Source organism: Pseudoliparis swirei, chromosome 17 (assembly GCF_029220125.1).
Source record: "Pseudoliparis swirei isolate HS2019 ecotype Mariana Trench chromosome 17, NWPU_hadal_v1, whole genome shotgun sequence".
Taxonomy (NCBI): Eukaryota; Metazoa; Chordata; class Actinopteri; order Perciformes; family Liparidae; genus Pseudoliparis; species Pseudoliparis swirei.
Genome location: NC_079404.1, coordinates 9,027,466 through 9,044,024, shown reverse-complemented (window position 1 = coordinate 9,044,024; position 16,559 = coordinate 9,027,466). Strand labels below are relative to the sequence as shown.

Genomic DNA, 16,559 nt, shown 5'->3' with positions numbered 1-16,559 from the left:
CCCTGCACTCAGAACAATAAAAATGCCATCCTCTATTAAATGAGGAAAAGGCCAGTTCTACCAGTGCTGCATGTTTGACTCAAGTGCCTCTGTCCATCACGAAGAATGCTGGTGACACACAGTAGATGGCAATCCTTTCAATTAATCATGACTGGAATTTTTATATGGAGCCACAGACAGGCGTCTGAAAAGAAAACTTCACTGGTAAAAGCAGGTTAACCCTTGTGTTGCCTTCGGGTCATTTTGACCCGATTCAATATTTAACCCTCCTGTCGCCTTCGGGTCAATTTGACCCGATTCAATGTTTAATGTCGGTGTTCTTCGAGTCAACAAACAAACATAAAGTACCTCACACTTAAACTTGGAAAACAATATTAATTCTAATAATTTTCTGGAGATTTTAATAGCTGGGGTCATATTGACCTCAAGGGTAAAATATGTTAGTAAATATAAAGGTAACAGGAGGGTTAAACATTGAATCGGGTCATATTGACCCGAAGGCGACAGGAGGGTGAAACATTGAATCGGGTCAAATTGACCCGAAGGCAACACAAGGGTTAAGATGAACGCCTCTATGGCCATGAAGTCAGCCTAAACCTTTCTTCTGCGTTTAAAAATCATGCATGGCTGTTGTATCCGTCTAAAGTGATCCCAAGCAACAATGTATCAGATATGACAAAAGCCTGAAAGTAATTTCCTCCCTGTTATTTGATCATTTGTACTTGGCATATTGAATGGAGCAGTATTCAATTTGTGATGAAGGAAGCTAAGGAACAGATTGCAGATAAACAGACAGCCTTCACACACAACAAGAGTGTTCCTCTCTCCTCCTTCTTCCCCCTCCTTCCTCTTCTCCTCTTCCTTCTCCTTCTTCTTCTTCTTCTTCTTCTTCTTCCTACTCCTCCTCCCTCCTCCTTCTTCTTCCCTCCTGGAGGCCTCCTCCACACACATGTCACTTTAACATGCACTTTAACTTAAACACATGTCACATGTAACATACACTTTAACTTAAACACACGTCTCTTGAAACACACACCTAAACACACACCTAAACACTTTAATGTTATTTGTTTATCTTTATCTTATTTGTTTATCTTTATCTTATCTTATACTTAAGTTAATACACACTTTGCACTGTTGCTGTCGCGTTGATTGTTGTTTGTCATGTCTAATGTTGCACCTTTCTCCAAAAAAAATCCCTTGTTTGTGTAAACATTCCTGGCAATAAACGGTTTCTGATTCTGATTCTGATGTGATTTATATAACGGCTCCCAGATAAGTTCAATTAGAACACTGTCTGTCTCACAAAGCGAAAAACCCAACCAGCACCTCCACCAGGCCGCTCAATCGTGTGCTCCTAACAGTAGGTGGCAGCATTGTCACTGCTTTCCTCCCAAATACTCAGTGAGTGTCTTTACTGTGAGTCCGGGTCCAAAGTCACACCGAAGGGCTGCAGCCAAAATCCACAGTGTCAATCCTCAATAAATTCCACTTTCCGATATAAAGCAACTAAAAGGCCATTTCAGGCACTCGCCTGCACTACGCTGTAGTGCTTTCTTGAATAAAATGTCAGTGTCAAACACACTTAAATGATTTATTTATGTCAACATCACATTCAGGAGTATCATGAGAGCATAAACTATTTAGATGCTGACATGCAACCTTTCATGTGTGTCCTACTTGCATGACCGTAAATATCAACTAGACAACAAGGAAGTGAACGCAGTGCTGTATCTTGCTTTCAGAAATGATTCAAATGTGAACACATTCACACCCGAGCTATGCCCAATCTCTTCCCCCAGCCCTCTCTGCCATTGCTTCCATTAAACCAATTGGTGTAAAAGACAAAACAATTTTTTTTTTTACAGAAGTGACGTTTGTGTAAAAGAAAAAATGGCTCTGAGATGACCAAAGACCTCTTGTACATAACATGTGTGTGAGTGTGTGTGTGTGTGTGTGTGTGTGAGCAAAGTGCAAGTGTATTTGTGAGCGATGCTCCATGGGGTGCCACGGTGTAAAAGATGGTATCCCATAGAGAGGCTCACTGTCTGTCCACACACAGCGTTATTAATCTGAATGTCCATCCACGTTCGGTGTCATCTCTCCCCATCTCCCCCTCTCTTCCTCTGGTTTTTCCCAGAAGACTCACTCATGCCAGGCACACAGACCCTGCCAGGCATTGATTTCTGGCTCAATGTTCACATTTGACTGTGCCCTGTGACATCCACTAATCTCGCTAATACCAATGTGATATGAAATAATAGACACTGTGGGGCTGCTTGCCAACTCAGGTGCTCTCTAAAGTGGTAATACTCAGCCCTGGACCTCTGTTCCAGCGTCCCCTCTGTGTCTCACCCACCCTGCCTTTTTCTTTCTATAGCTTGCAGCATCTGCATGCTGCGCCTATGTTTCATGTGGATTACATCACAACATAGCTCTCCACATCCACACACAGTTAATCTGTGATCCTTTTTATTTGAGGATGACGAGTGATGGTGTGTTGGCTGCTTTTGAAAAAAGAGCTGTAAGACTGTTTCTTAAATCGGAAGAACTCCCCTGTTGTGTTGGTCCGAAAGTAAATATAATTGGAACATAATTTATAGAGCTCTTTAAATTTGAAATGGCTCATGAAAGTAGGCCGTTCATTAGAGATTTATGAGACATAAGTGCTTAGAAAAGATCACCAAAAAAAACAATGTTTTGAAAGCAATGAATAGTAAATCAACACTTAGAGAATAGAATAGCTACAACTAAATTGAAAAAAGACACATAATACACAGTAATATGAAAAATAATGTCTTTTGATTTTGTCTTGGTTGTTTGTGCTTTTTACGGTTTTCTTCCACTGAGGCTGTAAAAGCATTTTGCTCGTGCAAAGTTTCAAAGCAGCGTTAAAACTACCTTCAGTCTGTGATTTTTGAAATTTCCCCACTGTGGGACGAATAAAGGTATATATCATATCATAGGTATATATCGTAACCAGCGTATCTATCACGGAACAACAGAAAGCCGGAATGCTTTCTCTTCATCAGTGCCGTGGCTAAAAACCCATCATGTCCAACCCGTGGACTGAGAATACTGAAACCCCCGAGGAGTGTGATGGATGTGATGGATCACACTGAACCATGTTGACAGACACACTCTACCAACTGTGAGCTAGAGAGTAATTTATTCTAAAAAGTGCTCCACATATTGACTATACCAAATAGGTCACCTGTTTTGCTGGCTCTATCGACAAGGTGGTGAAATACAGTGTATTTTTCTTTAAACACAGGAGAACAGAGGACTCTCAAGCATCTTATAATGTCTGTCTCACATCGCTGACAGCCTGTTTTTGCAGCTCGCGTTTCCTCTCCTCTGGGCTATCTTGACATCGGAGTGTTTTTTATGATTAATCCTTGCTATGTGCTACATCGAACCAGACCTAACCTTTGCAGTGCAGGCAATACAAACTCCTTCATTCCTTCCCTGGGAGAGGTTGTGTCAAGGACTGAGTGTTCCCATGCTAGGAAGCTGTGCCAGGGCCTTTTGTGAATGGATTAGTTACTATTAAGCTGCCGGGCCTGATAAATTAGGATTTATAAAGATTATTACAAAATACTTATGCCCTCCTAATGCTGTTGATTGAATTTGTGAATCATATTGAATTACTGCTGTGGATTATGGAAAGGTATGATGAATAGGCTGGGAGAAATGACTTATTGTGAATTGTTTAACAACACAGAATGTATTGACGCCCTTTAAGTGTCTGCGCTATATAGCCCAGTCCAGCTATAGAGCGAAACCGTTTCCCCAAAGAAAACAACCATGACTGCTATCTTTAAAAATTCCCTACAACCTTAAGGCTTGAAGACAAATGGATGGTGTACGATTTTAATTGCCTACTAACACCCTCCAGTGTAAGAATCTAATTATCTTTGGTCCATCGTATCGGAAAAGCCAATAACTGTTTCAATATTACACATCCAAAGGGGCTGAAACAGCTGAAACGGCAAAATAGCCATATAATGGCTTCTTAAATAAGTTTGACTCTAAGAAAACATTCTTTATAAAAACACCAAGCTTCATCTTGTATTCATTTCCCCAAAGAGGAACTTGGCACCAAAGAGCAAGAGATAACCGACGAGGAACACACTCAATTAATTCATACACACAAAACAAATGCTTATCATATTAATGTTTTCTTTTTCCAGTCATGACACTTTGCATGCCCAAAACATAGAGTCCTAATTATTAATAGAATACAAAACAAGAAATTGCAATCAAACAAATCACACACACACACACACACACACACACACACACACACACACACACACACACACACACACACACACACACACACACACACACACACACACACACACACACACACACACACACACACACACACACACACACACACACACACAAATAAGCTTACGTCTGTCACTGTCTTCACTTTCATCCTCGGTTGTGGATTTCGTAGATGGAGGTGTGTCATCTATAAATACACAAGAATAAATGGTGAATTAGAGATAGGGAGTGACATGTCGTTGTCCCCCAACACCTTCAGGATGCGAAGGGCGTGACATCTTGTCAATTGGGCCGTTAGATGAGAGATGGTGTGAGTTAAAGACGTGGGTGAGCCAAACTCATCGCAGCACTGAGTATTCTAACTGAGCCATCTTGCTTCGGCTGACCACGCTGCAAGACCCTGTGGCAGAACTCACACACTGTTTTGTTTTACACTTGCCAGACAAAAAAAAATACTCCTGTGGGACTGAAGGGGAGAAGGAATGTGAGGCTTTGAGACTAACTCCAGATCGCAGTGTGAGACAAAAGCCCCATTCCCTGTGAGAATGGCAGTCATCCGAACCTTTGAATAGGCTCGAGCCTGCATTCAAGCTCGGGCTGATGGAGCACAATAAAAGGCCAGTCCTTGGCACCGGCGCAGAGGCCCATCAAACAAGTCCAAACTGGACCGGGGCAGAGCTGGCACAATGATACAACAGAGCTAGGAGTTATCAAGGGTTATTTCAGTTGGCCAGATATGGTCTGCTGCTATGTTATTATAGACTCTATAATATAGAGGATGCGGTGTAAAAATAAACAGGCACCAACAAAAACGACAAACTCAAATGCACTTCTCCTCCGCCAAGACTTTATGATTTAGCCATTACGTGCACATTGTTTTACTCTCCAATATCACATTTTACAGTGCACTTATAAAACAGCCCTTTTATGTTCACCCAAAATGGAACCTCATTGAAAACACAGATGCGTGTAATAGGCAAATCATGGGGGTAACTTTCTGAGAAAAAACATTTTTGATGGCACTCTGGGTTCTACATCTACAGTAATCTGAACACTTCCTTCGACAGACAGTAAAACTGACATGCTCTGCTTAGTTGGTTCCATGTGGACTATGACGTCAAGTGACACCGCCCTTCGTTCTGGCGAGCCCCTGCTCTGAATCCCCCTCATACTCATAAAAGGTGCTTTTTCAGACCTATTGTACCATGGAGAAAACTGCTCGAGGCAGTATATTTCATCAAACATTTCAAAAAGTGGAAGTGATTTTGCCCACTAATGAGAAAAAACAATAACTTCTCCTAAACTCAACTGGATCTATACATGGTGAAGCTATTTTAACAATGTACACACTTCCACACAGCTGTCTGTTCAAGCCATCTCTTATTCAGGACATCATTGCACAGACAAATGTCAATAGTTTATCTCGATAAGCAGTATCTGGGAGTTTCAGGCCGTGTGCCAAGATGGGCCGGTGATAAAAGCATTATGCGCTGACAGTTGTGTTTGTGCTGTCGCCTGCCGCATGCTGCGGAGGGATGTTGCTCTGCTGTTTTTTTTGTCACTCGCTTAAGGTGGTCTGAAGGCATTGTGCCCGTAAGCCGGATGAACAGAATGCTGTTGGGAATTATCTCTGGATATAAGATAGTAATGTAATGCACCTGACATCAAGTATTTTTAACTGCGATGTGTCAGGATTCAACTTGTCACCAAATGAATAAACATTCAATTTCATCTGCAGCATAAAACCGAGCAAATCACTGTCACCAGTTGAAGCTACGCCACTCACTCAGCCTCTTTGTGCTTTAAAGGATGTGTTTGGGTGAAAAGGCAACCATGAAATATTCTGTCACTCACCTCCCTTCAGCTGCTCCTCTGTAAGCTCCATGTCATTGTCTGGCAGAGGGGGAAGAAGGTAGCATGTCAAACCATTTTATAATGTAAGATACAGCACAACTCATCTCCCTGATTATAACATAAGAGCACAGTATTTTGCTAAAGGCTCTGTCGGCTTGAACCAGGCAACCAATGAAAGAAAAAACAGAAGTATATTGGGAGTGACAAAGGATTTTTCTTTTGGGATGAAAAGAATATCCCTTCCAATTCACATGTCCAAAAGCCGCCTGCAGAAACGTTTTCACCTTCCGCACCAGCTGCCATGCTCCGAAACAACCCTTCACATCTTCCCTCAATTTTGCCACCAGACGGCCTTAGATCCAGTGAGTTATTACACCAAATGACTGTGGGTGTGTGTTTGGGGGAAGGAGTTCATGAGACCTTCTTTTTCAATTAAACCTAAACTGGTAGGCTCAGTATAAACAATACACAAAACTCCCATTTCCCTCAAATTACAAGTGACTGCAGGCTGGGGTGGACATCTACATCTCTAAATGTCTTCTTTTAAAGCATTGATTTTCTCTTCTTTTCTTTTCTCTATACATTTATTATGTGAGACAGACTGAGTGAACTGAATGTGTTTCTGTGGAGATGAGTCGAGTTGCACAGTGGGAGATGAGAAGGATGCTTCTTCAGTAGGAACTGCAGAGTGAGAAACGGGGAGAGGGAGAGGAGATGTGGATGCCTGCTTACGGATCCCGGCTCCCATCCTACAAACACACACTCATACACACTCAGATCTCAACATGCCTCAACATGCTTTGAGTCAAGCCATCATATATATATAGTATGCGTGTGTTTGCATCTTAATATGCAGTTCATATGAAAGGAGCATGTGTGAGGGCACATTTATGACGGTGTGTGTGTGTGTGTGTGTGTGCATGAGTCTGAGCAATGACTACACTATCGTTAACAAGCAAAAGCAAGCATTAGCTGTGATGAAAGGCTGTTGTCATCTGTTCTGTGGAAGTGTAACCATCAGAGCTCCCAGTGGATCCAGCGACAGACTTTTCTTTTGACACTGAATAAACGGGTACAGTGCATTAATCTAACCCTGCTTTGGGAAACAAAGGAGGGCCGGCTGATACAGAATAACAATAGTGCAAGGATGGAAACACAAGAGTGTCGGAGCTCCTGCCACATGCTGTAACATTATTACCACTGCTCAACACTGCTGTCAACACAAGACATGCATGTGACTTATTAGTCTCGAATAATAATATATGACACCGTTATTTCTATCTAGGGCGAGATACACCACTATTGCATGGGTATATTCACACAAAGGATTCTTATAAAATGGCCTGCTAAATGTATTATGTAATGAAGCAACTTTCAGCTGTTCAAAAGTTTGACATTTTGGGAAATATGCTCATTCGCTTTTGTTCCGAGGGCTAGAAGAGAGGATGAATGTCATTTTCATTTTATGTGTGTCGAATATTAAACTCGAGCATTATTGTCTCAAAAGCTCACTTTACACGTTATATGACCAATCTTCTCCTCTGGTTGCCTGGCAACTTCAGGGTTATGACAAAATTTCAGGAAGTCACTGCACCCGACTAAGAAATAGTCCAGCACATCAAACTACGCTAAACTTAACAGTGCAGTTGTAGTCTTGATCCTCAAAAAGGGAAAGAGCTATTCCTATAAGTTAAATTCGTCACTCACATGGGTGTCACCTGCCATTATGAATTACACGGTGTAAACTACAGCCGAGCAAGTTCTAAAACCCTGTAACATCAAAAAGTAACTGCGTCTGGCGAATACTCTCCGTGTTAATAAGAAGCTTGTCGGATATGTATTTGTACTTTTAGGGTTTTCTACATGTCTATAATTTATGCACAAAACCAACATGAAGACGAGCAAAAGTGAATCCTCATATCTGCCAAAGCCAGCTGAGAGTCTCTGAGCCCCTGTGCCTTTTGACAATCACATCGCGAACGCACCATGTTTTTTTCCCTTTGGTGGTTTGTGTCTGGGAGTTTGGAGTGTATTAACAGCCATGTAAACAAATGTCAGTTGGAGAGTCAGTAAAACATTTGGGGAGAAGGCAGCAGCTCCTCCTGATCTGTGGGCTGTGTTAATATTGTCAGCACTGTGTCTGATTGAGGAGAAGAAGAAATGGAGCCCAGCTTGTGGGCAGCCACCCGGATCATATTAGTGAGGGATTGTACCCAGAATCAATTTCAACATGCTTTTACTCTCTACAACCACAGCTGCCTGAATGCTTCCATGCTCGCAAATAATACGTGCCAAGGCAAGCATGTGGTAAATCCCAATCTATGAACCAATCTGAATACGTAATAGAATCATGTTGTATGATTAATTGCATTGATCAAGCTCTGTCGATTAATGGTTACATTTTTTTCTAAAAACACAATCGTGGTAATTCCTTGAAATCTTGCGGCTTTATTAAGGTCCATGTATTAATTAAAATTATGCAAACACTGATGGTCCTCTTTACCAGATAGCGAGACTCTCAAAGCACTTTTGAGAGGTTTAAAGTTTATGGCTTTTCAAAGTAATGAATAGGTCATTATATCAGTGGTTATGAGCACGGTAGGCAAATTGGGTAATGGATGATGAATGGCAGCACAGAGACAAAAGGTTAACATATAGTTGCTGTGTGTATTAGCTTGTTTGTGTATTTGCATATTTCAGTATTTGTGTTTAAGAGGCTTGCACATAGAACTCTAAACAACTGAAGCTCCCCTTGAGCTGGCTCCATTAAAAAGACCTTTGTCTCTCTGTGAGAAGTCCATCATTACGCATCAAACTGCAGCTCCTCTGGTGAGTCTGTTTGAATGTTGGGCACAAACCACAGCAGAAAATCTGGAGTCATTCATTTAAAGTTTCACCGAGGTGACAGTGTTCAAATACCCAATACTTGAACAGGTGCAACTGCTGTTTCATATGTTTGTGTGTCGTGGCGGATGTCCTTGTATGCATGTGTGGATGAGTATTCTTGTCAGCACAGGCCATTTTTCAGTTTCCTCCTTCTGCAGAGCTGTAACCATATTTTGGCTCCCTCATAGTGACAGCTTGTGGCAATGCACATTGTAATAAAGCAATTTCCTGTCTGCAAATGTCCTGTTCACATGTTCCTGCTCCAGTCATTGTCACTTGACAGATTGCTTGAATATGAGGAAAGCAGCCATGAAAAATGAGAGTAGTAAGACTTAAATAAAAGCATCTATTGCGCCAACGTTCAGCTCGAGACATGCTTGAAACTGATGTCACAGGGAAGATCCTGAGTTTCACTCGATCACAGATGCAAATTACAGAAACATCAAGGCCACTATTCACGACAGCCTCAATAACTTGCTTATAGAAGCGGCCGTGGAGAAGCTCCTCCTTGATATAATGAGGAGAAATGATAGAAAGTGGAGGGATGATGTAATGGGCTAGTTGCATGGGAACAAGGAGAGGTGTAAGTGAGAATCAGTGACCGTGTTTACATGCATTCGAATAACTGGCTTAGTCGGACTGAAATCGAATTATCCGTTTCATGTAAACACCTTTGTTCGACTATGTGCGGTCCGACTACGATCCGATTAACACCCCTGGATAACTCGATCCGATCCGGTTGATAATTCGACTATCGCGGCATGTAACGGTGAATTGGATTAGGAACTGGACTTTGCGTCTTTGCGCATGCTTGAGATCCCGCCGCCCTCCTCCCTCCCTCCCTCCCATGTCGTGACCCCGAAGTCGAAAGAGTCGAAAGAGACGATAATGTCACTATTAACATCATGCAAGAATAGTAGAGGGATGTAGCTTCGCCTTGCTCTCTGTTCGCCATCTTTCTCGAAATGTTGATGTTGTTGTTGTTGGTTGTTGTTGGTAGTGGTGAAGAGGTCAAGCGGAAATGGCTGTATCACCACGAGTTGTAATGAAAACAGCGCCACCTATCGTATCGGATATGACATGCTTTCGGCCAATGATTCGAATTACTCACTGCCATGTATATTGGGATAATAGCAGATCCCCCAAAAGATAGCATAGTCCGACGAAAGCAAGATTCGAATTATACCATCATGTAAACGCACTGAGTGAGGGAGAGAGAATATGGGAGGGGTCGACGTGACAGAGGGTTATTAAAGCGAGAGCATGGTGCAGGAGACAGAATGGTCTCAGGCCTCTGTGTGACGCATCCAGCGGTGCCGTACGATCTACCTGACTCACTGTCTCTAGCAGTGAGGATGATAGGATGTTCAGAAAGCATACAAGCACACCTGCAGAGCTAAATCACAGCATCTTATTTTCTCCTGTCACTCTGTGCAGGCTAAATGAAAGTCTTTTCACACTACCTGCTTATGCTTTCTCTACATGGTGCAATCATACCAATCAGCATTTCTTTCTTTAAAGCACACCTATCAACATTGGTTGAACTCGTCGACGTGATGCACCCCTGACTGGATAAAGCATGCACTCGTTTATTTGAGTGTCTAGTCTACAATCACAGCAGTAAGTAAGTGTGTTAGCTTTGCATATTCTTCTCTCAACATCTTAAAAGGGCCGTTGTTTTCATAGGGAGAGGATAATAAGCGCTTTGAACAAGCACAAGGTGAAAGACTGGAGCAGGTGTAGGCGGGTGTAATGCCTCACTACAGACAATGACCCCGAGTGGGAATGTCACTTATTTAAGCCACTTGGTATATAATGGAATTAATATACTCTCTAGCCCACACATACAGCAGTTATAAAGGTGGCTTTGACTTAAGAGGTCAAAGTGCACATGAAAGGCGAGACGCTTTGATGAGGAAAAGTGCCTGTGGTAAAACCCTACATATAATTCAAAGACTGACCTCTGCCCCCATCATTAGCAACTCATTGCATGATGGTTAACAATATGTATTAAATAGTTATCCTCTAATAACTTAGCCCTCAGAATTTTTCTGATTTCCATTTGCGGCAGGGCCTGTTGTTTTGTGTCCCCTCCGTTCCCAGTCGTGGAGAGATACAGGGCATTTATCCACTGACAGCACTTGTAAATGGCGAGAGGGATAACTGGAGAACAACAGCTCCAGATTCTCATCTCAGAGCACTAATATGATGAGACGGCTGCTGGGTGCATGGGGGCAGGCATTATAATTAAGGGCTCTCCCCATAATGTAATCTTTCAGGGTAAAGAGCCTAGGCCGGGAGCCGGAAAGATGACGGGGGAGAACAAAACACTCTCCATCTGGGAGCAGGGAGATGAAGGCCTGAGAGCAGGTATTCCGTTGGGGAGATGGGGAAGGAAAAGTGAGGTAAATGGGAGGTAATGCAAGGCTGGTGAAGCCAGCCAACCTCTTTCAGCTCCCCAGCTATTAAACACAATCCTCCATGGAGCCCCCATCAGAGCTGGTGACTGCTCCTGGCCTCCGAAAAAAAAGATGGTGCCGTAAAAGGGGGAAGGGAATTGAGAGAGAAACAGAAATGAGAGTGGGAGTAGAAGATAATGGATGATTGTTTTTTCAAACATAGAAGTGAGGAGTAGTAACCAAGGATGATCAGTGGTTGCTATGCAAACTTGAATTGTTTTGCTATTGCAGGAGACATTCACTGGTGATTACTATTATTACAGTCAATCAAATCTGACATTAAAGTCTCTTCAGAATATCAATAATTATGTAAAATATCAGTTTGCTGGTTCGCTGACAAGAAATCTAACTATTCTAATCCTATTGAAGCAATCTATAGAGATCCTGACGCTTGTTTTACCAACTGTCAGCATAAATCCTCACTGTAAATCTCCCAAATGGCCGTGCGGGTGCGTTGACTTTGTCTGCATTTGAATGTGTCGCTCAAGCCCGAGCTGCGTATACCTCTGCTTCCAAGAACAACACACCTCTTTCTGCAGAGGTTCAAAGTGGGCTGGGTCTATACAGATGACCAATTATGTACATGGTGACATCACATACGACACAAATACCTTCTAAAAGAGACAGATATAACTCATTCAACCATCCATGAGTTCAACTCAAAAAGGCTAAATGGTAAGGGAATAAATGTAATGATGTGGTCGTTCAATCAATTGGAAGTTAAGACACATACCTGGAAAAATGTCAGACATTTTCTTCTTGTAGATGGCATAGTCGGTCTCGAGGAAGACACAGAAAATGACCCGAGTGATCTGCACAGAAAGAAAAGGAGATAGAAGAGCATAGAGTGTTATTGCAAAAAGTCCCTGGTGAATTACATGACTGAAAAAACTAACTGTACAAGGTTGGATCTGATGATAGTCTGCACCAGCAGGCCACAATCATAGCCATTCAGAAATCTAATTAATTACCCTCCATTATAAGACCAACCATAAACCCTCTGAGACTACTTTTAAAGAATATTACAGCACATCCCATCACTAACAGCATTAATGAATGGGTGCATTGTTCGAGCAGAGCAGTATGAAATACAGTGCAACAAAATTAAATTGCGACATTAAGATGAACAACGGGGAATATTTTCATCCAAATTGAAAATGACTCAAAGACATGGTAAATAAAGTATTTTACTCTACTAATCAGGATCATAAAGACATAATTAAATGTCGAAAAAACAATAAGTACATTTGATATTGAAACCTCAAACAAATGTTGTTAAAAGAAAATGTGTGAAATTGAAAGAAGATTATTTATTTTCTTTTAGTAAAAATAATATACTTTATCTTTTTTTTAGTCCGATAACGGAAAAAGTACAACACGGATATTACCATGAGCCAATCATTTCATTTTCTTTCCCTCACTCTTTTCAGTTGTTTCAATGACAACTTTGGAAGTGTTAACTGGTCAACACTAACAACAATAGCAACTGTAATATGTTATGTATTATATATTTCATGTTACTTGTGCAGAGGTGACAGGTTCTTAACAATGTTGAAAATAAATCTATGTACTGTATATGATTCATTTAATGGCCGCAAAGACTAAACTTACTGCTGCAGAATGTTTGTGAGAAACCCAGCCCCTCTTTTCCCTGACAGTCCTGAGATGTAAAACTTTCTAATGATGACCTGGCTTTCTGTATTCGCTCCTGATGCTAATCAGCACCCCCAAAATTACCACTCGTGTGAATCATTTCTGCATTATTTAACACTCTGTTGCAGCGTTGGCATTATATTTTTGGCACTGACAACCAACCTTTGATTAAAAGAAAAGAGATGTTCCTTTCTGTTTGATTACCAAAACAAATAGTAAAACAAAAATCTGGAAAAGCTCTCTGGCTCTTTGACAACAATTTTGTAATGACAAATAATTACATTACTCTTTTAGAATATTAGAAATTATTTTTCTTTTATTTGTTGGCTCAGTAGAATTCTGGAAAGTATTTTGTTTTCCACCTTCAGAGCCAAAATCATTCAAGTATTCGGTATAGTATGAGAAGGATTTCCCCCAAATGCACAACTATGATTAAATTGGAGAGCATCATGGTCCCGGTGATTTCAATTGCCCAGACATACGCCAAATATTTTGACGTCAAAATAATATATAAACAACTCTATTGGTTATACTGTAAACAGCAGGACTACTGTCAGTTAATAAACACAGATACAACTATCAAATGTCCATACTGTTATAATGCATCTAAATAAGTCAGATCCAGAGCTCACCACTTTCACCCTTTTTTCCAGTGGACTCTTAGATTTGCAAACATCAGTCACAGTCACAGAGATGCATTTCTCACCATGGCAGCAAATTATCATTTGACTGAATAATGGTAATTTTACACAACAGCCATAATGGTAGCTGTATGCCTCCCATCCTCCTCCATGCAAGATAGTGTTATGGGGGAATAAAGAGAGCTCACCAGCGTAAGCCCCATTCCTGACCCTGCCGTATACCAAGGATCTGATTCAAAGAGGTGACCTCCTGGTGCTCATACAGACACATATATATTAATAGTTCATGATCAGAGCTTTGGAGCACATGTCAGGAGCTGCATCCAGGATGTTAACATTCGATTTTGCTCGATGTCTTGGGGGGGGGGGGGGGGGTTGTTCATAAAATGTAGACTCAAAAAAATAATAAAATTAAGCTTGAAGTACTCTTTGAAGTCATGGGCTCGCTGACAAACAGATTGTGAAAAATGTGATAATACACCAAGATAGTGCATACCACTCGGTGCTGGAAGGCCACAGGACAGCAGCTTGCCAGGAATTTCCATTACTCTTTTATGGAGGGCCATTCTAAAAACGGACTGCCCACTGTGAAACAGGATGAATCATAACTTGATGCCTTGTGTTGAAACACACCACCCCCCCCCCCCCCCCCATCACACCTTTGATGTTGATTACATTCCTCCTATGTTGTATTTGATGTGATAAAGGGGAGAGGAAATATTACTCAGAGTCAACTCTAAGTGCTAAAACACAACCAAATGGAAAATCTTAGTATCCACGTCATGTAGACTCTTGATTCTCTCTCCCTCTCTGTCATTCTCTTTGTGTTGTTTCTGTTACAGCATGTCCACATTCTGCAGAAGGCGTGGGAACGTTTTTGTTATGCCACAGATCAGAAACATATCATGTGGTCTTTGACAGATATCAGCCAGACCAGGATGCCAACTAAAAAACAGAAATGCCAGAGTAGAGCACTGACATTCTGTCTGTTTCCAAACAAACACTGCTGGCCACCACTTCTTAACAGGATGACATTAATCAAATACAACAGAGAAGGTGATCTTTGACTTTTTCTTTGTGAAATAAATTTGATCTCAAAACATCTTTTACTTTCAAACTCAGCTTACAGTACAATCATAGACGCAGAATCTTAAGCATTTCTTCTGAAACCAAAATCACATCCACCAGATATTTATATTCACATAAACGTAGAATACAATGATAATTATCATGTAGATTAGCGATAATACACCACCGTACGAGATGTACTGCTATATATTGCTGATTACACATACAACAAAGTAGAAAACCTGATAGACGATTCCCCATAAAAGGGTTTTTGCTATTTCTTGGGAGTTTTTCCTGATCCGATGTGAGATCATTGGACAGGGATGTCGTATGTGTACAGACTGTAAAGCACTTTGGGTCAAATTAGTAATTTGTGATATCGGGCTATACAAAATAAACTGAATTAAATAGAATTGAATAGTGCCGTTCGTTCCATTAGTACTGTTAGTTCCATTAGTACCGTTAGTTCCGTTAGTACCGTTAGCACCGTTAGCACCGTTAGTCCATTAGAATCCCAGAACGAAATTTTCGGATATCAGTCAGTCGCGCGCAATTCCAGGATGCTTTATTTTCATTGGTTGCTGGATTAAATCTTACCCAGATACAACAGATACAGGTTTTTTTCTGATTGGCTATTGTGTAGCCCATTTCTTTTTTTTGATTGGCTGATAAGTGGCTCCTTCACAGCAGAGCTCTAGGGGAGCGCTTGATTCCTCCACGGTGAGGGCAGTGCGGCCAGCTCATGTTTGCGCGCTGCGGCACATTAAAACATTAAATAGCCGAGAGTTTTTTTCAGCGTGAGAAATACGATGTGTGGCGGGAGTGCGTGACTTAAGACCGAAATGCGTGAGTCTCACGCTCAATGCGTGACACTTGAGAGCCCTGCATTAGTACCGTTAGCACCGTTAGTCCATTAGTACCGTTAGCACTGTTAGTAACATTAGTACCGTTAGCTTCCGGCTCCATGTTGAGAGCAGTGGGGAGGCAAGATATGCTCTGACTTTTGTATTGAGCTACCACAGTGCCTAATTTTTTAAATCTTACTTTTGTCTGTGAGAGTACTTTGCTTAGAGTCTCCACCTTTATCACCCTTTATGATCCTCCCGTTTTATGGGAGGGTTTTTCAGGCCAGAAAGTTACCATTTAGATTCCCACTGTGATTAGTTCATCCAAAAAACAATGTTTGTAGATGTGAGGAGCTGCTGGCAGTCCGTTGGTGAACAAAAAGCACATGTCAACAGTGTTTTTGTAATTACAGTAACTACTAGAAGGGGTAGACACAGGTCTGAACAGCATGCTCTTCAAGTTTTCCATAGCGGAGCCATCCACACCAAGAGACACTATAAAGTAATTAAAAATGTCTTCATATATGATTTCATATGTTTAATTGCTCGCCCAGTTGCTGATGGATATGGTACTGTAAGACCATCTGATCACCGCGGATTAATGCTCCTTAATACATGTTGTTGTTTACAACCCCACTAGCACTAAACCGGAAGAAACAACTGCAATTGCATTCGAAACGCAAATGCAAAAAAAAGTACAGTGTAGTATAACCTTTTTAAATTCTCTTGTTCATGTTTTATATTGATGATTCAACTTAGAAAAAGAAAATATGATGAACAAAACTATATGAATTTAATTATATTAAGATTTTGAATAAAAAACCACACCGGTTCTTTTTACCAATTATATTGAAAAT

At 41.2% G+C, this 16,559-nt stretch overlaps 1 protein-coding gene across 2 annotated transcripts in view; it reads right to left on the bottom strand.

The window, feature by feature from the left end:
* macrod2 (mono-ADP ribosylhydrolase 2) overlaps positions 1–16,559 on the bottom strand; it is a 431,365-nt gene that overhangs the window by 20,703 nt on the left and 394,103 nt on the right. For both annotated transcript variants that reach the window (XM_056435476.1, XM_056435477.1), the window contains exons 9-11: positions 12,229–12,307; positions 6,151–6,189; positions 4,424–4,483 (exon numbers count right to left, since the gene is read on the bottom strand). In XM_056435476.1, the coding sequence (XP_056291451.1) occupies positions 4,424–4,483; positions 6,151–6,189; positions 12,229–12,307 (178 nt within the window). The remainder of the gene's footprint in view (positions 1–4,423; positions 4,484–6,150; positions 6,190–12,228; positions 12,308–16,559) is intronic.